General features: G+C 50.4%; 9 protein-coding genes across 9 annotated transcripts; 4 read left to right on the top strand and 5 right to left on the bottom strand.

Annotated features, from left to right (window-relative positions):
• Window positions 1-284: 284 nt before the first annotated feature.
• TRIVIDRAFT_88969 (uncharacterized protein) lies at window positions 285-2441 on the bottom strand (the record flags this gene model as incomplete). Its single annotated transcript, XM_014097615.1, has 2 exons — window positions 285-1933; window positions 2003-2441. 2 exons carry the CDS (start codon window positions 2322-2324, stop codon window positions 531-533), a joined length of 1725 nt encoding a protein of 574 aa, XP_013953090.1.
• Window positions 2442-3626: 1185 nt separating this feature from the next.
• On the bottom strand, window positions 3627-4406 carry TRIVIDRAFT_57711 (uncharacterized protein; the record flags this gene model as incomplete). Its single annotated transcript, XM_014097616.1, has 1 exon — window positions 3627-4406. One exon carries the CDS (start codon window positions 4404-4406, stop codon window positions 3627-3629), a length of 780 nt encoding a protein of 259 aa, XP_013953091.1.
• A 3149-nt stretch (window positions 4407-7555) lies between these two features.
• Window positions 7556-9409, bottom strand: TRIVIDRAFT_157800 (glycoside hydrolase family 47 protein; the record flags this gene model as incomplete). Its single annotated transcript, XM_014097617.1, has 3 exons — window positions 7556-7675; window positions 7769-8015; window positions 8079-9409. The coding sequence occupies 3 exons, from the start codon at window positions 9407-9409 to the stop codon at window positions 7556-7558; spliced, it is 1698 nt and encodes a 565-aa protein (XP_013953092.1).
• A 1035-nt stretch (window positions 9410-10444) lies between these two features.
• Window positions 10445-14180, bottom strand: TRIVIDRAFT_213844 (uncharacterized protein; the record flags this gene model as incomplete). The annotated part of the gene is made up of 4 exons (XM_014097618.1): window positions 10445-12758; window positions 13386-13507; window positions 13566-13972; window positions 14024-14180. The coding sequence occupies 4 exons, from the start codon at window positions 14100-14102 to the stop codon at window positions 10445-10447; spliced, it is 2922 nt and encodes a 973-aa protein (XP_013953093.1).
• A 619-nt stretch (window positions 14181-14799) lies between these two features.
• TRIVIDRAFT_119408 (uncharacterized protein) lies at window positions 14800-15540 on the top strand (the record flags this gene model as incomplete). The annotated part of the gene is made up of 1 exon (XM_014097619.1): window positions 14800-15540. A coding segment is annotated over one exon (741 nt), but the record flags the coding sequence as incomplete, so codon positions are not given.
• Window positions 15541-15723: 183 nt separating this feature from the next.
• Window positions 15724-16650, top strand: TRIVIDRAFT_66924 (uncharacterized protein; the record flags this gene model as incomplete). Its single annotated transcript, XM_014097620.1, has 2 exons — window positions 15724-16486; window positions 16628-16650. 2 exons carry the CDS (start codon window positions 15724-15726, stop codon window positions 16648-16650), a joined length of 786 nt encoding a protein of 261 aa, XP_013953095.1.
• Window positions 16651-17627: 977 nt separating this feature from the next.
• Window positions 17628-19038, top strand: TRIVIDRAFT_66925 (uncharacterized protein; the record flags this gene model as incomplete). Its single annotated transcript, XM_014097621.1, has 2 exons — window positions 17628-17997; window positions 18149-19038. The coding sequence occupies 2 exons, from the start codon at window positions 17628-17630 to the stop codon at window positions 19036-19038; spliced, it is 1260 nt and encodes a 419-aa protein (XP_013953096.1).
• Window positions 19039-19493: 455 nt separating this feature from the next.
• TRIVIDRAFT_43974 (uncharacterized protein) lies at window positions 19494-20635 on the top strand (the record flags this gene model as incomplete). Its single annotated transcript, XM_014097622.1, has 3 exons — window positions 19494-19520; window positions 19575-19703; window positions 19754-20635. The coding sequence occupies 3 exons, from the start codon at window positions 19494-19496 to the stop codon at window positions 20633-20635; spliced, it is 1038 nt and encodes a 345-aa protein (XP_013953097.1).
• A 278-nt stretch (window positions 20636-20913) lies between these two features.
• TRIVIDRAFT_43662 (uncharacterized protein) lies at window positions 20914-22177 on the bottom strand (the record flags this gene model as incomplete). The annotated part of the gene is made up of 2 exons (XM_014097623.1): window positions 20914-21209; window positions 21268-22177. The coding sequence occupies 2 exons, from the start codon at window positions 22175-22177 to the stop codon at window positions 20914-20916; spliced, it is 1206 nt and encodes a 401-aa protein (XP_013953098.1).
• Between the last annotated feature and the right edge of the window lie 142 nt (window positions 22178-22319).

Consider the following 22319-nt stretch of genomic DNA (forward strand, 5'->3'; position numbering starts at 1 on the left):
ATATTTTTAAATCTGCGACGCGGAGATTATAGCATCTACGAAGAGGGATGTACCAGACGTTGTATAGAATCTGCATACTTCCCCACACTCTTCTTCTTTTTTCTTTTTTACAAGATGAATCGGCGCAAATACGGTTGTATTTTTTCTGTTCCATAGCATAGCATCTGGGGAAATTGGACTGACATTTATTCTCTTTTTTGTTAATTTTTTTTATTCTCCTTCTGTTCATGACTATGCATCTGTGTATGTCGTGTGACTCCAATCTCATATGAAACTTGTAATATACCTTGAGATGCTATAGTATTTCATTTGTTCTCTTGTGAAAAGTAATTATCCCCTTTTCATTCTCGTTGGTATACAAAAAATGAATACAAATTGCCTGCTATGCTTTTCCCAGTTCACCCTTGGGTAATTAATTGTACACATATTTCCTGTTTCACCGCATAATTGAACCCCCCCAAAACAAAGACAAGAAAAACGCCGTTCACCCTGTATCCCTTGCTCACTAAACCTCCTACCTCATCCAATGCTTACGCTCCCACTGCCGCCGCCAGCCCCTGGAGTTGCGCGGCCATCCCTTCATCGTCAATACCCCTGAACCCTTCCTCGACAACCCACGCCCTGCCTCGCTCCCTGGGGTGCAGGAACTCGCATGAGCGGCCCACGACGAGGAGGCCGGGTGGGCGGCTGCCCTCTGCTTCGATGGCCTCGGCGACGTGGGCGAGGGTCGTGCGGATGACGCGCTGGTCGGGGCAGCTGGCGCGCTCGATGACGGCGCAGGGGGTTGAGAGGGGCCAGAGGGTCCTTGACGATGCCGTCACGGGGGTGTTGCTGATTTCGGGGGCTTTGTCTTGGTCTGCTTCGACAGCGGTGGTGAGTTCGCGCACCAGGCCGACGATGCGGTGCAGCGCCATGAGGAACACGACGGTCCGCGAGGGCACGTACTCCGGGGGCTGGGGGGCTTTACCCTTCTTGCCCGTGCCGGTGCAGATGAGGACCTGGTCGGCGACATCGCGCTGGGTGGCGGGTATGGCGGCGAACAGAGGCGCGCTGAGGGCGCTGGTGACGCCGGGCAAGACGGTGACGGCGCCGGCGGCAGCGAAGCCGTTTTGGCGGAAGTAGGCGAGCTCCTCGCCGCCGCGGCCGTAGATGAAGGGGTCGCCTTGCTTGAGGCGGAGGACCGTCTTGCCGGCCCTTGCGGCGGCGAGGGCGGCGGCGAGGAGCTCATCTTGGGCCTGCTCAGCGTTGCCCGGGAACTTGCGGGCGATCTCGACGGGGGTGCGGCGCGGGATCAGGTCGAGCACGCCTGAGGGGACGAGCTTGTCGGCGAGGATGAGGTCGGCGGTTTGGATGGCGTTGTACGTTGCACGGGTTAGAAGGTCTGGGTGTCCTGGGCCGCTGCCGGCGAGGATGATTCTGCCCTGTGGACGCTCTAGGATGGCGTCGATGTCGCCGTCTCGCGGCCTGCGCTTTGCGACGTCTGATTCTGCGGCGCTGGCGTAGGCTTCGAGCAGACGGTGGACGTCTTGGTCCGTGACGGAGGCGAGTTTCTTCAGGGGCCAGTACTCGCAGACCTGGCTGAGCCAGCGCATCCTCCTATTGCGGACATCCTCCTCGGTGACGAGCTTGTTGAACAGCGCGCTCTGGTCGACGGAGTCGTCGAGGTCCCCGAGGCTTCCCTCGTCGTGCTGCTGGATGCGCCGTCTTGCCTCGCCGAAGCGGTGGCATGCGGCGCCCAGGTTTGGCGGGAGGGAGGAGGCGATCTCGCGGCGGATGCGGGAGGCGAGTTTGCAGCCGCGGCCGTTTGTGGTGACGCCGATTTGGAGGGGGCCGTCGGAGTGGGTGGAAAGGAGGGAGAAGGTGCAGAGATGGGGGGCGTCGACGACGTTGACGGGGATGCGGTTGCGCTTGCAGAGGGAGGAGATGTGTGAGGCTGGTTTGGTGATGTTAGTTGCTTGGTGTGTTATAGACCAGGTAGATGGTTGAAGAGTACATGACTTACCCAGCTCTTCTCGGGATGTCACAAACACGGCATCCACCACTCGGCCAACCTCTTCTCTGCCCAACCGAAAGAGATGCTCGTCGTCAAACGCCTCGCGCACCCACTTGACGCTGCCGTCGTCGATCCTCTGCTGCAAGCCGTAGTGCAGCTCAGCCGTCTCTGGCGCAACCACAATGGGATGCGCTCCGGCGCCGAGAGACTGCGCGCATCGGGCTGAAGCCAATGGGTTTGTGCCGATGACGAGGTGGATGCTGCCTGTGCAGTTGAGGCCAGCGAGCAATGAGCTGCTGCTGCTGCTGGTGAGTGAAGGTGAGGTTGCCATGTTTGATATGGCGGGATGTCGGGAGGCCCGAGATCCGGGATGCTGTGAAGGATTGAGCTGTGGCTGGAGGAGTTGGGAGAATTTCACAACTTAAAAGTCTCTAGGACAGGATATTGTCATGGACCTCACAGAGCTTGAAGTTAAAGAGGGAGAGCTTTGTGTAGCTTGTGTGATGCTTTACTCGTTCTTATTCTCTGCCTTATTATATAATAACCATCTACGCCATCTATCCACCTCGACAAAATCTCGCCAGTCACGTCCCCTCCCGACAGCCCGAAGCCCCGGACACCGAGCAGCCGATGAGACTATTTTTTTCTGAATTAGTCCAGTCCACTGAGCTCCATGGCATCTTTTGCCTGTTGCTCATCGGTTATTTTGTGTGGTTTGGCTGGGGCTCTGGTTACTTGCAGAAATGATCAATCTGCCACCAAGTTGACGCCATTTCTCCATGTGGGGCCGCTATCGGACTGATAAGACTAGGCTGGATTGTGCAGACTGGGAGCGTCTGTAAGACGAGCATCTCCGAGGGGGGTCCTCTTGAGATGCTGCTTATCGTGTGAGGAAGATTGATTGCGTGTGTATCGCGAGTGGTTACACGATGAGCATCTCCGAGGTCTTTTGTTCAGATATGCTGCTTATCAGACTGATAAGCCCCAAGATCTGAACAGATTGTGAGCGTTGATAGTATGAACATCTCCGAGGCCATCTCCAGATATGCCATTCTTAGCTAGGTAAAACTTTTGCGGGGAAATCGCTAATGATCGCCTCGCTTCGCATAAAAAATAAGAAAAGACAATAACGCCAAAGTGTGGACCTGTGACTCAAGTTAGATCATTACGGCTCTCAGTACTACATAAGAGTTGGGAAGGGTACCAAGTCGAGTCCAACTCCCTTGTAATCTTTCATGTCATGTGTGCGTTAAAAAAAAAAAAAAAAAAAAAAAAAAGAAAAAGTCCTTGTGAGAATAGTTCGGTGCATCGTCTTATATGCTTATGAACGGCCATCCGTTTTTGGTAAAAAAATATGCTTCTCCTTCACCTTCTCCATGCCTGGAGAAGGGGTAAATGAGCGCTGGATATCCTTTGTCATTCCATGACAAGAGGGAAAAAAAAAAAAAAAAAAAAAAAAAAAAAAAAAAAAAAACCGTGGGTAAACGCAAAGATCTGTTTGAACTCCGGTCGCTTTATATCGTCAGAGATGGTGAGAGAAAAGCCCTGCCTTCGTATAGAGAGGGGATATCATAAAGCCTGTGGGATCGTCTAACAAGAGGTGAGGGATTGAAGAGTGTCGTGGATTACAACTTCAAGCCAGCCCCATGTATGGATCCTCAACTTCATGGAGGGAGCGCATATTCAACGCGTCGACAGTTCCGTCAGCGCTGCATATGCTCCCCATGCGCTGCTGCTCGTCGTTGCGCACCAGCTTCTCCACGTAGCCCCTGGCCTCATTCTCGACCCAGCGGTTAATGTTGGGATCGTTGCACTCGGTATGGTGTATTAGATCGCTCTTGACCTGGCCAATCTCCTGGCGAAGGCGCTGGTACTCCATGTGGAGGTCGTGGTTGCGCGCCTCCAGACTCGACTTCATGTCCTTGAGCTCATCCACCTTTTCCTTCTTCTTCTGTCGACATTTTGATGCGGCCACCCTGTTCCGCTGCTTAATCTGTTCCTTCTTTTCCGCCTCGCTGCGGCGCCGGCGTGGCTTTTTGGCCTTTGGCGTCTTCTTGTCTGTGCTGGTGCTCGCCTCGGAGAGTCCCGTAGAGATGGATGTGCCGCCTGGCGACTCATCTATGCTGGCAGAGTTCCCCAGCGGGGACAGTGGGAATTGCATATCCTGCTCTGTTCCGAGGGAGAAGGACACGGAAGAGGATTCATCGCTGTGAAAGTCCGAATCCATCATCTCCATGTCCTGTGCGGCTTGGGCGAATTCCCCTATTGATTCGAACATGGGATTCCACGGTTCAAATCCTGTTGAAGTTGAGAGGGGGTATTGATATTGCATGCCTTCGTTGGCTGTGCCCTGGCTCGTCAATTCGAGCTGCGGATCGACGAGAGCAGCCGTCAGGGCAGATTCGGAATCCATGGTGTTGTAGTAGACTTGCCAGCCCTTTCTGGGAGCTGTAATTAAAAGAGTATAGCCCAGATCCAGCTGGTAGATGTGAATGAATATGTATGTGGACGAATTGAATCTCGTTCAAGCAGTAGCTTGGCTTTGAGTAGTGTTATTATACCGAGCACACAGATGTGCGCATGCACATGTACACATGTAGGTAGGTAAGAAGGAGTAAAAGTTTGCAAGAGAGTGTTTAGCGTACAATATAATGTTTCGAGCGATGGGCAATGGTAATTGAAGTGGATTATTTGTTAATGTACGTGTGCGTGTACGTATGTAGTCTTGTCAACCACCAGACACATGTATCGTCCTGTGCGTGACAGAAATAATGTTCAATGCTGTGGTGAGAATTGGGGGAATCCTGTTCATACACCCCAACCGAGCAACTAGTGGCGAGACTTATATACATCTTTGGAGATTCTGGATGGGGAAACGGGCAAGCAGCATCTGCTCCGGATGGCCAAGCTCTTAGTAGTACTGTATGACCTACTTAGCAGGCAGCATATATGGGGAATCTTGATCATTTCGCCTTCGACTTCGCTGAAGAGGGAAACCTGTATATCTAGCGCTTGCGGAACTAGCCTCGCCTTCGATCAGGAACCGAGGGGGCTTTAGCTGGAGCTACTTGCTTTTATTTCTTCGCCGCTTGCATTTATGGCACCCATGCAAGTATCTTGAGAAGCGGGAGGCGAGATGGAGTTGGGTTGAGACACTCGAGTTGTTTTCTAAATGAGATGTCCGCCTGCTCCTCGTCGTGCCATTCAACGTAGCTGTTTTTAATTTATCTAAACAGCAATCTCATATGCCTTGCAGATGCGATTCCCTTGCAGCAGATACTTGGGCTGATGGCCGCGTGCCTGGCAAGCAACAAGACTGGCGACATCACGGCTGTTAAGACAGAGGCACGTGCACCGCCACAGACGCGCACACCAGCCACGCCCACGCTCGTCATGATCCGATCCATCATGTGCCAAGTCGACGATCATCTGCGCTGATTCGCCAATGGCCGGCGGGTTTTGACTTTCCGCCTGCGTGTACGGAGTAGCTCGAGGTGATGTGCAGTGAAACAGCCGGGAAGAGAAACACGTGTGGCTCGTGGGTGTTGGGCTTGGCTGCTGTCAGTGGCTGAAGCACACAGTCCGGACCAGAAGCTCCGGTCTGCTTAAAACTCTGCGATCCACTGATGTTGATACTGTATGAGGTGACTGTGGACAAGCAAGACAAGGAGCAACCACACAACTTGCACACAACTTGCATACAGTCCGCGGAGCCGAACCGGCAGGCGGTGTCGCCTTTGACGTCAGTCCGTACGGGCTTGTTCTTGTTCGTTTTGGTTCAGGTTCAGCAAGGCACGCGTCGTCGTCAACCTGCCTGCGTATCTGCGGGATCTCACGCTGCTCCCGGGTGCTGGTGATGTGGAGAGATAGGCTTGACAGGCCATTGGCAGGGGACGATTAGAGCCGTGCACAGTATGGCTGGCGCTTCGGGTAAGCTGGAGAAGGCGAGAAAGCAGGCCTGCTTCTTTTGGATGGGCTTGGATGGGGGTGTTTGGGGGTGTTTGGGAGCGTTTGCAAGGCCCACCCTCGTTTTGCGCCTGCATTTGTCCATCGGAATCTACAATTCCCATTTCCCATGGGATGGTGGCGAGAGGGCCTCTCCTATGGCCTCTCCTGCACCTATACGTCACTCATGAACGCAACAACCGCGCTGTGCTGGTAGAGGATCCTATTGGGCATTTGAATGACATGGTATATCCGGCATATCCAATTCTATTCTTGTAAATGGTGCTTGTATAGAATTCGCTTCCAGAAGAAATTCTGAAAGGGGATGCGCAGGTAGCGTTTGAAGCCACCAAAATGCAATTGCTGGAAAGCATAGAGCAGAGGGAGGAAAAAAAAAAAAAAAAAAAAAAACTTGAAATCAAGAAAAGCTTGTGTGGCAATTTGCTTTAAGCTTCCTCACGGCTCATTGCCCAGTACATTCCTAGTACACAAACCTTCACTCAGCGACCATGTAGATCCCTCTCTGTAGGTGCTTTAGCTCTCGGAGGAGCTTCTGCTACAAGACTTGTCACTCGTCACTGGCGTGTGGCGTTCCAATCAGATCGACCGGAAGACGGCATTCAGTACGTATCGCCTTCGACAGTGCCTGCGCTGTTCCAAAGCTCTCCGCTTTTATCCATTGAGCTAAATGTCATGCAGGCCGTAGTGGGTGTTCTCCCATTCCTGTTTGGAAGTTTGTGCTCTGAACTTATTGTCTGCATGTAATTGGCACACGGAGAAACTTCCGCGTCCACAGTCGTCATTATAAGCCGGCATCTAAACTAGGTCACACGTAGAGACTGAATGGGTATAAGCGGGTTTGCGCGCTATGTATGTAGACACGGCTAGTTACATGTACTTCTGCAATTGCTCACTAGCATATTTCCAAACAGTCTCAAGTGGCCTTTCTTCGTCTTCCTACCTATCCTTTGATGTACAGAGGCTTCTGTGTGTATACGTGTCATTGCCACTGGAAGACGGCTTCTATGTTTGCTAGTGATGGACTTGCCTAGCTCTGAGAGTCTAAACAGCTCGATTATGAACCTTTGCTCATACATCCCAGGTAGCACTCAGCCACTAGCATCGGAGAAATCTTGACACGCAACAAATCGCCACTGTGAACTACTGTAATAGGCCGATATAGCCTGACTTTTCATCTAATCTAACCTAGGCTACAGGTCTGAGAACTCGAGTAATATTGCTGATCACTACTCCCTTGAGTCCCAAACATGAGCAATACATACGTGTCCAGAGAATCACACGTTTTAGCTTTCTGATTCCCGCTGGTGTGGCCCAATAATCTTGTTTGGGCATCTCAGAACGGGAAGTTACTGTGGAAAATTGTGTCATTGCTTAGGCGGAAACCCTTGATCGCCCTCTGCGTGTGATCGGCAGTTGGAAACTTTCCCGTAACCAATCAATTTCACCGCAAGGCTGTCTCTACATATGAGATTGATGCGTTGGACGGCCTGTGCTATACGTACATAGTACAAACAGGCAAGGATCTTGGGTTTCTATTTTTAACGTTAAGCAAATAACGTATATACAAGATAGCTACTAGTAGACATTCTTATTCATTCATTTCGTAAGCTTAAATGGATGGGCCTCGGTATTCAACACATAGTCATCCAAGCTGATAAAATCCGGCGGCGCAAATATGAGATAAAAGTATTTCAGCGTTTCGGCGAGCCAGAAACTCTGCATCAAAACATCATGGTTAGTTTAAAGCCCAAATCACAAAGTCATGTCAATGAAAGAGAAGTCGACAGAAAATAAAAGAACTCAGCTCACCTCCATATAGTCCTCCAAAGGCAGTTTCCCGCCATCAATCGTAACATCGAGCACTGCGGCATTCGCATACGCCGTTTCCGTCCCCTTCGCGATCGCTGTAAACATATCCCACGCGGCGTCTTGGAACTCTCGCCGCCCTGTGATCCGGTACGAGTAAAAGACACTCTCGATGGCTTCCGGCCTAAGAAGATATCGCGGGTCCTTGGCACTGGTGAAGCCCTTGGGCAGATGACTTTTCCACTCCGGCCTCTTGTCGCGCTCTTGCAGCCAATAATCTTCGTCCCAGGGGCAGTGCGAACGATCTTTGCACGGGGCTAGGTCGATTCTCTCGGGCATCATACCAGTGGGAAAGGCGCGGTATGCGTAGACGCAGCCGTTGGTCAGCTTGACGCCTGTTTCGACGTCGTCTGCATTGTTGAAGAGCTTGCCTGCCAGGCCAAACATTCCCCCTACGAAACAAGTCAGATGCTCCGTTTCGGGATCCAGCACTGGATTACCCTTTTCGTCGACGTTGACGTTGCCGGATATGAGAATGTCATCTTCCTTTGGCAGCATTGGACGGAATAGAAAGTGTCGATCTGCTGTCTTCAGAAACATCTTGGACATGGCCTCATACTTGGGCTCGCCACCTCGTAGTAGCTGGTGCATCTTGGGGAGATACTCATACAAAGAGTCGGCACAGCCACCAAGCGTAAAAGTGCTGCCGTGGATCACATCTTTGGCCATCATATTCACGTTCATCGGCCAAACTCCAGGGACGCTCGTCTTGCTCTGGCCCTGATAAAACACATCCATCACCTGTGACACGGCGCTGTAGTATTTTGGGTCTCCTGTGACCTGCGACAAGTGTGCCAGCTCTAGAGACAGCGTTCCCGGTGATGCTGATACGACGGAGCCTTCAACGACCAGCCCCTCTCCCGACTTGGCTGAGTGAAAGTTGAGAAAGTCGACAGGCATGCCGTTCTCGGTGTTGAATCCGGCATATATGAGGTCTCCCAGCTCAACCGCCTTCTTAAGCAACACTTCCCTGCCACTCAGATCATACGCCGCCAGCAAGCCTCCGAGATAGCGAATGTTGGTCTCAAAGATGTTGACCCGGTTACTCGTCGAAGATCCAAAGTCAATCTCTGCCACCGCCGCCACCGCCTCGTCAAACTCATCTCGTAAGCCCATGATCCAAAGCGTGTCCAGGGAATCAACGAGGGTCGCCGCCCAGCCCGAGAACTGCTCCCTTCCGCGGCCGCTGATGGGTAGTAGCGCATCCTGCTTCCAGGCGAATTTCTTGTATCCTTGCCATGCTCGCAGAAAGACCTCCTTCACCTGGAGCATCCTTTCCATCTGCTTTTTGGCGGCTATTGGTTGTTCGACGCCGAAGCGGTGCTGGATCCGGGGAAGAGGCCTGCCCGGACTTGGCAGCCGTGTAGAGTTATGTGGAGGATAGCGGAAATTGATGCTGCTCCAGTTGAAGCTGGATTTGGGCTCAGGATATTGACTGGACGACGCGTTGTGGTTCATGTAATGTTCATGCCGGGTCCATTCTGATGATGGCCGCTGGGGTATTAGCTGGAGATGCCATAGTGTCAGGATCACGGCCATCAACAGGATGCCGTTGCGGACGAATCGCGGGCGGCCGGCGAACATTTTGACGGAGGTTTGCGCGAGGCGCGACTCTCCTCCAGCCAACCCTAGGTGAGATGGGACATGAAAAGAGACGCCAGTAATTGAAAGATGAAAAAAATACGGATGGAAATCAATGAGACAGAAATGAGAGACACGCCTAACCCGTTTATTCCAACAGCCTCCCTTCAACAGCGTGTAAAGCAGGGTCACGAAATAGTCTCTAAGTTAAGGTGGAATAGAGTTTTAAACAACTCTACCTTGCGCTCCTCCGCGTGACGTCCCTACATTTTCGTATACGGCAAAAGACATATCTGTCCGTTCTCGTGTCCCCGATTTCGCTTAGAGCGCTGCATTGCTGATGCTAAATTTCAAATTCCAGACCCCCCCTCGGATTTTCAAGTTCCCCCCCTTCCCCCTGAACGACAGGCGAGCTTCCAGATGGGGAATCAGTTTCCAACATAGTCCGGGCTATTAATATCGTTCCGACGAATGATTCATGGGCTGGGTCTGAAACTAGGCTAAACAGCGCGGTTATACTTTCTCTTCTTTTCAGCTATTGAATCAAGTGCATTAAGCCTGCTGTTAGGCTGCATGTATTATTACTTACTATTTTCTGTGTGAATTGAAGTAATGTACACGATTGAAAGAGACTTGGACTTTGTTACTACCTACTTGTTCACAGTCTGGATTCCTATTTAGAAGCTGGATATTATTGCTTGTTTCAGCGATGCACAGACCTTTCAAACAACTGGTCTTGGCTCCCACTATGCTTAATCGACACCTTAATTCCCTATTTCAGCTCAGACGCCCCGCCAACCACTAAAAATAACACCCGAGATGAAGATGGCCGCTGCTAACTTTCAGCTCCAGTTAGTTGTGCAGGACACTAAATACTTGATCTACTACGATTTTCTGGAATCCGGCACTCAAAAAGACACGATCCATTGTTCTGAAATCAATAAATGTCTCGTAAATTCCTTGTGGCAATGATCAGACTATTATACAGTTTGGTTCAACTCATGTTATACAGTGTGCCTTTGTTAATGCGTTTCCATCTCATCGCCGCCTCCTCCTCTGCTTCTCTTCCTCTTCCAGCTTCAACTCCTCCTCTACCTCTGTATCCATCTCTCTCTCAATCTCCTGCTCTTCCAGGTCTTCTGCCTCCAAAATCTCCTTAATCAGGTCCGTTTGCCTCTCTCGCTTGCCCTTGGTCCGGCGTTCCTTTCGTGCATTCTTCTCGTTCGCTGATAGACGGCCTCCATCCATTGTAATCTCGACCTTGCGAGGCTTCTTTCCTCCTTCAGCTCGCTTGCCCCCATCGTCTACTCCGCTACCGACTCGAACGCTTCGAGAAACTTTGGTCTTGGCACCCAGGGCCCAGAGATCGCCCCAGTGTGATTTTCTTGCGTCGTGGTAGGCGAGCTTGCTGAAGCTCTTGGGCACCGTCCATCGCTCAATCTTGCCTTCCGGCGTGCAGACATCCAGAGTGACGTGGCCCTTGCGTTTCAATGGTGGCAGGACCATTCTGGGCAAGGTTTGCATATCTGGACTCTCCTTGGAGTTTTTGTATCCGGCAAATGCTAGTTCAGTGGCCTTCCATCCTGGGAGCTGGTCTGTCTTTGAGCAGCCACGCTGTATCGCCACATAACTGAATTCGACATCGCCTTGGTTGTTCGAACTGTTGCCCAACATCTTGGTGTAAAAGGTGGGCCGTGTAAACCGCTGATTGAAATAGCAATAATCTTTTCTGCCCTTGCTCTTCCCGGCTTCTTTGTACATGGGACATGTGCCATGGTTAGTGCACGGCGCAATAATGTGACCAGCTTCCCGCTCCTTGTGGAATGCTGGGTTCAACTCTTCCGTCGGGATACTGGGCTCGCCGTTCTGTGGCAGGAGAAATTGCTTTAGAAGTGTATCTCTGACATGAGCGACTGCTTCAAATCCTCGGGGATGGGCCTTTTCAATAACAATGAGTACTCCGCCATCCTTGTTGAGAAGAGTCCATAAGTTGTTCAAGATAGCTTGACGGTAATGATCCTGCTTCTCCTTGAGGAAGAGATGAGAAGCGATGATGAGATCATAACTTTTCCGCGGTTGTGGTTTATTGCCGGCATCGAGGTGCTCGCCTTGCATCTCTCCAGAATGCTCATAATCCGGCAGTCGAGGCAAGAAGGTAGTATTGTGTAGGAAGCTTTTCAGCCGGTGACGCAGACGATCCGATCCAGTGATGACAGTTTTTCTCCCAGGGGGTTGCGAGCCGGTTACCTCACCCTTTTCTCTTAAGAGATCCCACTCGGTATTGAGTATCTGCTCCCAGGCGACAAGACCAGCACCGCCGGCTCCGGCATCTAGTACACTGAGCCCTGCGTTTTCCTTCTTCTTAAGCCGCTGTTGAATCCAGTCGCTGCCTAGCCGCTTCCGCACTTCTCGCAAAACCGACGTGACAGAGGCATAAGCAGGTGGAAGATAGCCAGCGAGGAATGCATCTGCCTCAATTTCCGTCATGTGTCGCTGATCAGGGGGTAAGCCGACGCCGCCCATCTGCCCATTCTTTCTTCCTTCTGGTGTTGATGGAGAAGTTGGCAAACCCTGCCCACCAAATGCTGCTTCGGCAGCCGCCTTGACGTGACTCAAATGAGTTCGATCCAAAAGGTCCCGAATAGGCGTGACCAGTCCGCTTTGGGGTAGTGAAATTTCGACTGGACTTCCATGGAATCTGCCTTGTAGAGTAAAGGGATGGAATCGTCGCGTCTCGCCAAGGCTCATATCCCTTCCTAGCTCAGCCGTGGTTTCTTCCGACTCTTCAAAGAAATCATCTTCTTCATCCATTTCATATGCCTCCTGCTCTGCCTCGGCTTCCTCCCTCGCCGCTGCAATCTCATCTTCGAGTTGCTTCTTTTGCGCGGCCTTGAAGTCTTGCATTAATCTTTGCAATGCCTCATGCTCTCTTGGGTTTCTTGCCACAGCATCAACGTATCCTGGTGACTCTTCAATAGCTTCTAGTGCAGAATCCGACGCCAAGGGCTGTTCAGACCCTGAAGATGCCTCTGCAACACCGCTCTCCTGGTAGGGGATTCTGTAGGTCACTTCCTCAAACCCCCCTTCCTCCAATTGTCGCAGTAACGTCCTTTCATCATTTACCCGCGTCGATTGGCCTCCCATATCAGCATGAGTTGGAATTCCGACATCTTCTGGAGCAGTCTCTCGAAGTGGTGGGCCATAGAGCCGTTCGTAGAGCGCATACTCCTCTTCGTTGAGATATCCCTTTGGGAGGGTGTCTCGAAAGCGCTGCTTTGCTTCTCGAACAACCTTTTCAATATCCTCCACAGATTGACTCCTTGATCCACCTGTTGGCTCCTGAAGAGCAGTGCTAGAATTGGAAAAACATCGTCTGTTTAGTTGATAAGAGCTTCGCTGAATTTGTATGCGTGGGGCAGTTGTCCTTCGCACTGATGCTAGGGAAGAAGAATGTGCAAACTGCCTTGGTGCTGTGAAGAGATACGTATAGCTGCACTTTGGGCAAGCATTCTTGAGCCCATTGAATGACAGCATCTTCTTCTCTGGTACACAATTTGAGCACGAGAGAAGAGCTGCTGCTTGCTTGAATGATGAAGGTTTCTGGACTTTTTCAAGCTCTGGCAGTCACGTGATGCTGTGATTGGAGATAGCTCGCATGTGAGAGGTCAATCAGCGCTACTGTAGGCCCACTGAACCAGTTTAACAAGATCCATGGTTCAAGCTTCTTTGGCACATGCGGCTCATTTCGCTTTCTTTCTTTCTTTATTTTATTGTCTTTGCCTTTCAAATGGAGAACAAATTATATGGACTGCTACTAGCTGTCGCTTAATCATATAGCGGCATAATCCCTTGTATGCCAGCATGGCTAACGCAGTGTAGGTAGAGAACGCTCACGCACAGAAACACAGACCGCTTCTTCGTCCCTCACATCCATCACATTATAACAAATCACAAATCAGCTAGTGTCCTAATGGCCGACCTTTGTTGTTGCGCCCGAGCGCTGCCTGCTGGTGCCGGCCCTGCAGCCGATGCCGGCTTCAACGGTGGCTGCTGTCTCTTCGGGTTGAACATGGACTGTTCCGCCGCCTTGTACGAATCAATCTGGCTCGCCGGTCAGTAAATTCGCACCGCCCGCTTCCTACGCTTCCTGTTTACGTGCCGAAAATAAGGACGCGAGGTACAGCCCGACAAACATCATGATGATGTTGATCAACAAGGTCACGCTCCAGTGACGGCCCTGGCCGGGGACGGAGCCATCGCCGCCCAATGTTCTGCCGGGAGTCTTGAATACGTCTTCGGCCTTGCCACCGTTGCTGAGCGAGACGGCCTTTGTGATAGCTTCAGTCAGGGCCGTCGGGTTGGCGCCGCGGATGGTCTCGACGGTCGTGCCGTTGTGGAAGACGACGAATGTGGGCATGGCAGTGACGCCATTCGTGCGCGCGATGTTGGCCTGGTTGTCGACATTGACCTTGGCAAAGGCCACCTTTTTCGGGCGCGAGTGCTCCTTGGCGAGGCGCTCGAAGTGAGGCGCAATCATCTTGCAAGGACCGCACCAATCGGCGTAGACTGTGATGCTCTGTTAGTCGGGTTGGCACAAGACCACACGAGATGCCGTACAATCTGCGATGACGACGGTGGTTCCCGAGAGCAGCGACTGCCACTCGCCGTCAGATCCGATGTGGATGGGGCCGCTCATTGTGAAGATGCGCTCGTAGGTGCCGGACAATTAGATTGCTGTTGCTGTGGTTGCGACTCTACCGTTGATGTTGGTGATTGTAGGATTTGGACGTGGCCAGCTTGCGTATTTGCCTGGGTTTGTTCACTGTTTGCTGAGTAATTGGCGGAATACAGCGCCACAGTACTGTACAAGTATACTTGCAGGTAGCCACCCATGCTATGGCGTAATTCCGCAGCGACTACGGACTAATCCAAGGCATGGCCGGAAACGGCAACCAAGCTTCCATATTAGTGCCCTGTTTAGAATAGCTCCTAGTGTGCCTTCTGCTTCCTGGACAAAGTACATGTATTCAAGATCTACAGTTAAAAGTGAGAACACACGAATTGTTATTGCTAGTGCAAAGCAGCCATATGATTAAGGAGTGAGAGAAAGATGACATCTACCTGTATTTAAAAGGCTGTGGAATCGGTCATTGCTACCAAATAAGGAGAGCAATCGGAGGAATGCATAGCCGTGCTCATATGTGAATATAGGCACCCATGGAGAGCAACCTGCATGTCGTGTCACATGATGATGAATAGGATTTAATGCCTTTGCTGCCTACCACAGAAGGATGAAGTCTCAGCGCTTCAAATTCATCGTAGTTTAGAGGGTACAATTTCGAGTCTAAGAAGTTATCTAGCCTCGAGACGAATCTTTGCGGGTCTTTACGAACATGAGGCTAATCAACACGCGGACCCTAAAGCTTCACCAGTTCCACGGCAAGCCGCCACCTTACGCCATTTTGTCCCATACTTGGGGCCAAGAGGAGGTGTCTTTTCAAGATTTCCACTTGCCAGATCAGCGAGAAAAGCTAGCTGGATTCTCTAAAATCAGATCTACTTGCAAGAAAGCATATAGCCACGGCTTGGATTACGCATGGGTTGATACGTGCTGCATTGATAAGACGAGCAGCGCAGAACTTAGCGAAGCAATCAATTCCATGTTCAAGTGGTACAGAAACTCATCAATCGCTTATGCATTCTTAGAGGACTACCCATCTCCAAAAGTCGAGAAAAGTGCTCTCAATACAACATATGTTGGCTTTGGCCGTAGCCGGTGGTTTACTCGAGGCTGGACATTGCAAGAGCTTATCGCACCCCAGCGACTCGAATTCTACAATAAGTCATGGGAAAAAATTGCAGAAAAGGCAGCTGTTGCAAAGCAACTTGCGGTGATCACGGGGGTTGATGCCTTTGTTCTCGACGGCTCGGGCCCCCTTCAGCAGGTCAGTGTAGGAAGACGTCTAAGTTGGGCTGCCAATAGGGAAACAACTCGCGAGGAAGATCTTGCATATTGTTTATTCGGACTGTTTGATGTTTATATGCCCCTAATCTACGGGGAAGGAGGGAGGGCTTTTCTTCGACTACAGGAACATATTCTTCAACAATCTGATGACCACACCATCTTCGCCTGGCGAGCCTCAACTACTTCGACAGATCCAGATATGGTACATGGGCTGTTTGCGAAATCTCCAAGAGATTTTCGCAATTTTGCGAACGGATCATATCGCAGGGGACTACCGGAATACAAAATTCACTCTAGGTTTGATAGGTTAGTACGTGTTTGGGGATCCAAAGTACCGCAAGATCCGATCACCATGTCCAACAAAGGGATTCACGTCACTTCCCTCGTCAAAGACCTTCGACAACCTTGGGCTTCTGGAGACCTTGTGATATTACTACTCAACTGTTGCTTTGACGCAAATCCCTCAGCTACTGCAGGAATATATCTAAAGCGCCTCGGCGGAGATCGCTATGCTCGAGCCCGAGGAAATGAGTTAGCTAGGGTCCATTCGGACTCTCATACTATTCTAGCTTCCATATGCGGAATCAAGAGCACCTCGGATATCATTGGGCTATACCTTGAAGAGCCTTGGACTACGATGGCAAGAGTACTCGAGGAGCACCTCGAGGAAGAGAGATCTCAAATGGGATCTGAATTAGTCAGGAAACGCTATCAGAATGCCTTTTATTTGAAACGAAACCTCCTCCAAGGCAGTAGACTGTTCCCTGGATCCCAGCTTCGTCAGATGCTGATTATGGATTCGCACGAAATCTGGCGCTCTTTTCGATTCGACGGCAAAAGTCATGATGGCGATCTCGTCATAAAAACGTATCCCAACTTCAAAGCGGTGTTGGTGTTTGAGTCCTCTAGACGCAAGACCTCATTTCTTCTCTTCTTGGTAGCCAGAGATAACAACGGGAATTACGAACATGACATTGATGCTGTTTCTCTCACTCCCGATGACGCGAGAGATTGGCATCAGAATCTCTCTACAGTAGAAGAGTTTATACAGACAAAGACAAGGTTCCAAGCTCGCCAGACGACTCCAAGCATCAAGGTATCGCTGTCGCCAGTTAGTATGTATGGAATCAATATGCAAAGTATTGGAATACAACAGCCGTCATTCATTGCATTTCGTGGTCGAGCATCTGAAATTTTTTTGAAGGCTGTCTATTTGATTTTATTACTTGTCTTCCCAATAGAAATGTTTAGTATAGTTTTGAACATGACAAGCCACTAAGGGGCAGTCAGAAAAGGTATAATATGGAGAAGAGGGTGTGTTATTAGTACAGTTTCAACAACCTGAAGCAAGGTAGTGTGTGTGGAAATATGGAGGATGGAAACGTCATTCCGGAAATAAACATCTCGTCCTGACACAATTTACATTTAACTTTCCCCACATATAATATGGAACCATCCAATATCCCAGCAACAACGTAGACGTCAAGCGTCATAACAATATGTAGAGGAAAGATCTTTTACCATTCCTTAAGTAAAGACAGAGTATCCTTTGTATTTACTACTTGGCGTGGCTGAGTTGATGGGTCTTGAGTGTAATAAACGGCTAAGATATCAGTATGAGGCTCTCTAGAAGGTGTAGTGCCGGCGGTAGTGCGGCTCTATATCTGTCTATATAGTTGAGCCTTCGAGTTCGTTGCCTAATAATGCTTCATCAAAAGCCACGCCACTAGACATCAACTGGCGACAAGAGATGTGGGATCTATACTTTATTGACGGATGGACCGACACGAAATCAAGAATAAGGACCTGAGACTGGCGCAAAAAATGCGCCCTACTGTGTAAAACCTTAACCACATCGGTCAAAAGGCCGTAATGTGTCCTCTCTTTGAGATGATGGCCAATCTACCTGACTATTGGTTATTTCAGTACTTCCTACTATACCACACCTGGAGTTTACTGCTGCCACAGAGATCCACTTCTATTACCGCGGATATTTGCTGTTACTAAAGCAATAAACGCCTCTATACAAAATGACAAGCTTACGAACGTCTTACCAAAGGTTCCAGCCAAGTAACTCGGCGCCAGAGTTGAAGCCCAGAAATTTTCATAACCCAATTTCTTCACCAAACCTTCACTTTTCTGTCCTATAAATACATATTTTTGCTCCTCCTCCTTGTACGTTTTCCCTTTGTGAATTTGTCACCGTCGGCCAATCAACACAATTTTCTGGCCTTACCTCACGACACCTCGTAACCAATGAATGCCGAACTATCCGAAGAAAGTCTGCGGCGTGCCGTGTTCAAGTTTTATTACACCGACGGCATCCCCGATGAAATCGATTCTTTATTTGATTGGGCAGCAAAGTCGCACTGGACTGCTATTCCTAGACCTATAGTTACCGCCACCGACTTTCAGCAGAGAATGAGAATAATTCAGAGGATATATGCACTCCATTATGCGTCACGCGAAGGCCATCAAGCTGCTAGCAATGGGCAAAGTCCGCTCCTCCCAGTGCCGCTGGTATCCTATTTCATGCTGGTACCTCTCCGCCATTTACGGAGCCTGACTCAGAGGCCTGGGCAATATTTTCCCTCCCCTTTAACCTTGAATACTTATCTATCGCTTGGTAAGTGCTTGGATTGTATTGATGAATCGCCCCTGATTTTTTATGTCAGTTGTCCGAAGCAGATTGTCTGTACTGGGGCCCCTTGCTAAGCGCTCTTCATCTGCATCACCCACTGATGTAGATGGAGAAACTGCATCACCCACTGATGTAGATGGAGAAACTGCATCACCCGCTGATGTAGATAGAGAAACTGCACCACCCACTGATGTAGATGGAGAAAGCGAAATCAGTGTCGATAGTCTCTACTCAAATAAGGAAGAAGTAGACAAAGTCCTTGACAGAGAAGAGGAGATGTGTATCTTGACAGGAGCGCCTTGTTCAAAGGTGTCTTATATTGTGCCATATTTGGTCAGCCCGGGTGAGGAAAACATGAGCCGAGAGTTCATCGCTCAACTCGACACCATCATGTTCTCGCTTAGTCAGTTGTCTCTTAATGACTTGACTGCTCCAGAGTCATATAACAAGTCTTGGAACATGATTTGCATGGATAGGGTTTATTATTATTGGTGGGGCGAATGCCTCTTTGGTCTTAAATGCGTCGGGATCCGTGATGTTCAAGGGAGTGATCAGTGTATCATTCAGCTACAGTTTCAATGGATGCACAAGAATAGCCTTTCTCCTACCGCGGAGATGGGCCTAAGCACCGCTAATGCCTGGCAGATGTTGTTGGATACACCATTTCGACTAAGAGAAGGCCCTCCGACTGAGGATTCCGTCCCTCTCATCGAGTCAGGGCAAATGTTTTATATTACCATGCCGTGCGAAGATGTCGACAAGATGAAGGCAATGTTTGACATTCGATGGGCCAACACCAAGCTTGCAGCGCTCTCTGGAGCCACGGGGAGCCGGGGGGAATTACAACTGCCTCCCAGTGAGCCTGATCTTGGATCCGCGCTGACGACGGAAGATGTGAATGCTTGGCTTGGTGATTTACCAGACGATACGGGCGAGTATGAGTCGGACTGGGAAAGTGGAGTGCAGCTACAGGTACCTATCGGGCCAGCAACTACTCAAGAGAGCGACAACCCTCCGTCTGGATAATTGGCAGCGGGTAGACATGATATTCACGGTTATCTCACGGTATGCTTCTGCATATGCTATTTCGCTCTCTGCTGATATGTTTGGTTACATATATACAGGTATAATGCTAACTAACGTAGCAGGCTGGCCGTTACCATATCAGACATATAATGCGCCATTTATTGATATGTGGGAAGGATATTGGCTACCTAAATACATTTATCGGAGATGGAAAGATAAAAATGTTTGAGAATCTATTGCTATCTAAGCATATTGTCTGTTGCTATACTATATATTTCCCAAAGCTCAACAACTATAGGGTAATGATTGAGGAAGAATGACACAGTTACAGAAGTGGTAGGCGGTATGATCTAAAGTGGGTCAAATTCCGGCAGAATAATTATCAAAATATTTTGAACCGAGATTTGGCTGCATATGAACTGCATATACTATCAGTGACAGAAATTGTATTCACCATGTCGTACCAGGAGCGCGAAGCAAAGGTATGAACTTACGAGTGCTCCTGAGGTGTAACTGGATTCTAATTGAACTTACAGAAGAGAAAAACTGCCCACAATGGCGGCAATTCGCAGCAATCATTTCGCCAGCCCGTCAGTCTCGCAGCCTCAGAGGGAAGGGAATGGACAGTCTCTGTGGCGTTCCCCAGCAGCACAATTGCGACGTACGTATTCGATTCCTCCAATATGAGATGATTCGGGTCTAGAAATACTTACAGAATGCTCCCAGCCTAGCCACGGCCGAACAGCGAATCGCTGTGCCCAGTCGCATTGCCCGCGCTCTCGCCATCTTCTCCATCGACGAGGTCATTGTCTTTGATGACTCTCCGGTCAAGTCTCGTCCGCACAATACCGACAAATCTGCATATACCGGAGATACCGACCCGTGCCATTTCCTGACGCATGTGCTATCGTATCTCGAGGCACCGCCGTTTATGCGCAAGGCGCTTTTCCCTCTGCATCCTAACTTGCGATTGACGTCTTCCCTGCCGGGTCTTGATACTCCCCATCATCCGCATATCAAGGAGTCGATGATATATAGAGAGGGTGTTACGATTGCGGGCATGACAAAGTCGAGCGATGGCACGCTGGTGGACGTTGGCCTCGACAAGCCCGTCGAAATCAAAGAGGACATTCCTCCTAAGACCAGAGTCACGCTCAAGATTTCGGAAGACGAGTCTGAGCCTGCCGAGTGTGTTCACCCCCATGCGCCTCGCACAGAAGCCGGCTTCTACTGGGGCTACACCGTCCGACAGGCGAATTCCCTGTCTGCTGTCTTCACCGAGTCGCCATACGAAGGAGGATACGATGTCAGCATCGGCACATCCGAGAGAGGATCTCCCGTGGGTAAGGAGTTTCCGTATGGCAAGCGTGTGCAGTTTAACCATGTCCTCATTGTATTTGGCGGACCGCGAGGCATTGAGTATGCAGCGATGAATGACGAGGAGCTTGGCGGAATGGGCATCCAGGGCGGAAAGACGAGAGAGCTGTTTGATCACTGGGTCGACGTGATGCCGAATCAAGGAAGCAGGACGATTCGGACGGAAGAGGCCATGTATATTGCATTGACGGCATTGAAGCGCATATGGGATAATGAGTAATTTGGTTGAATGGAGTTGATACCCCCTCTATCTCTCTCAACCTACATTGGTATATAGCATTGTTGCTTATTTATTTTTTGGGAGAGGGACGATACACATGCATTAAACCCTTTTCCACCCTAGGTACATGATAGTTCTACAGCATCTATAAGAGCCATTGTTGAAGACCCTCGCCATTTCAATCGTTGAATCGTGAACCCTCTAAATAGGAATCCAACCTCGCAAAAAACGCCATGTTCCCAATCAAACGATAACTTCTTTTTATATATTAAAACGTCTTACTGCGTCTTGGTAGCGTCAAGAGCCACCGTCTTGCCAAGGCCCTCGCTCGCAAGTGCAGCGGCCTTTTCACCAGCCCTCTTTCGGAGCACGTTCTCAATGAACGCCTCGCCGGCCTTGTACGATGAACGAACAAGCGGTCCGCTTGCGCAGTAGAGGAAGCCCATATCGAGAGCGCGCTGGCGCCACATCTCGAACTCATCGGGCGTGACGTATTTCTCGACCTTGAGGTGTCGTTTGGTGGGACGCATGTATTGTCCAAAGGTGACGACGTCAACATTGGCCTTCCTCAGTTCTGCGAATTTGTTAGTCATCTTTGTTCTCTTGGTTCTGATTTGAAATCAACGACGTACCTCTCAGAGCATCCATGACCTCGTGCTCCTGCTCTCCCAGGCCAAGCATAATGCTAGTCTTGGTGATGATGCCCTCATTGCCCTTCACTTCCTTGACATGATTCAACACCTTCAAGCTCTGGCGGAATGTGGCCCGTCGATCACGCACATACGGCGTCAGGCCTTCCACCGTCTCAACATTGTGCGCATATACGTCCAATCCGCTCTCTGCCACAATCTTGACCATGTCCAAGTCGCCGCCGAAATCTCCAGTCAGGGCCTCCACGAGCAATGACGGCTTCTTCTGCTTGATCTTGCGAATTGTCTCGGCAAAGTGTCGGGCGCCGCCATCAATGAGATCGTCACGGTCCACGCTCGTCAGCACGACGTAACCAAGACCCCATCGTGCGAGGGCCTCGGCAGTGTGCTCCGGCTCATGGGGATCCAGAGGAGGAGGAGCGCGGCTGGTCTTGACACTGCAGAAGCGGCAGCCACGAGTGCATGTGTCGCCCATGAGCATGATTGTGGCCGTTGCGGCGTTCTTGTCGGAGCCGCCCCAGCATTCGGAGATGTTGGGGCATCGTGCCTCCTCGCAGACGGTATGCAGACCGAGGCCTCGCAAATCGCTCTTGATCTTCTTGTAGTTCTCGTTGCCCGCAGGAATGGACGTCTTGAGCCACTCGGGCAGTCGTGTGATGGTTCTCTTCTTGCCTGCAGGGCCGACTTCGGCAGTCTTGAGGGCGTACGCATCGCTGGGCGACAGAGCCTGTGCGGGAGACGAAGTCGCAACAAAGTCGGAGAAGGGCGCAACGGTCTTATCCTTGAAGTATGTCCTGGGTCGCGACGTCTTGGGAGCTTCGCTGGCATCGGGATGCTGTGGGAGAGTGGCAAACGATCGGAGGGCGGGAGAAGCGGCCAGAGCCCTTCGCATGGGCGCCTGAGCTCGCTGGAGCGACGGAGCTATTGAGGCCATTGTGAATATGCAGAATATCGACGCTGCAGGTTCTGGATGCGAGGCTCTTCCGAGAATCCCGCCTTGTTGGTGAGATGTGGGTGATGAAGATTGAGTTAGC

Source organism: Trichoderma virens, assembly GCF_000170995.1.
Source record: "Trichoderma virens Gv29-8 chromosome Unknown TRIVIscaffold_85, whole genome shotgun sequence".
Taxonomy (NCBI): Eukaryota; Fungi; Ascomycota; class Sordariomycetes; order Hypocreales; family Hypocreaceae; genus Trichoderma; species Trichoderma virens.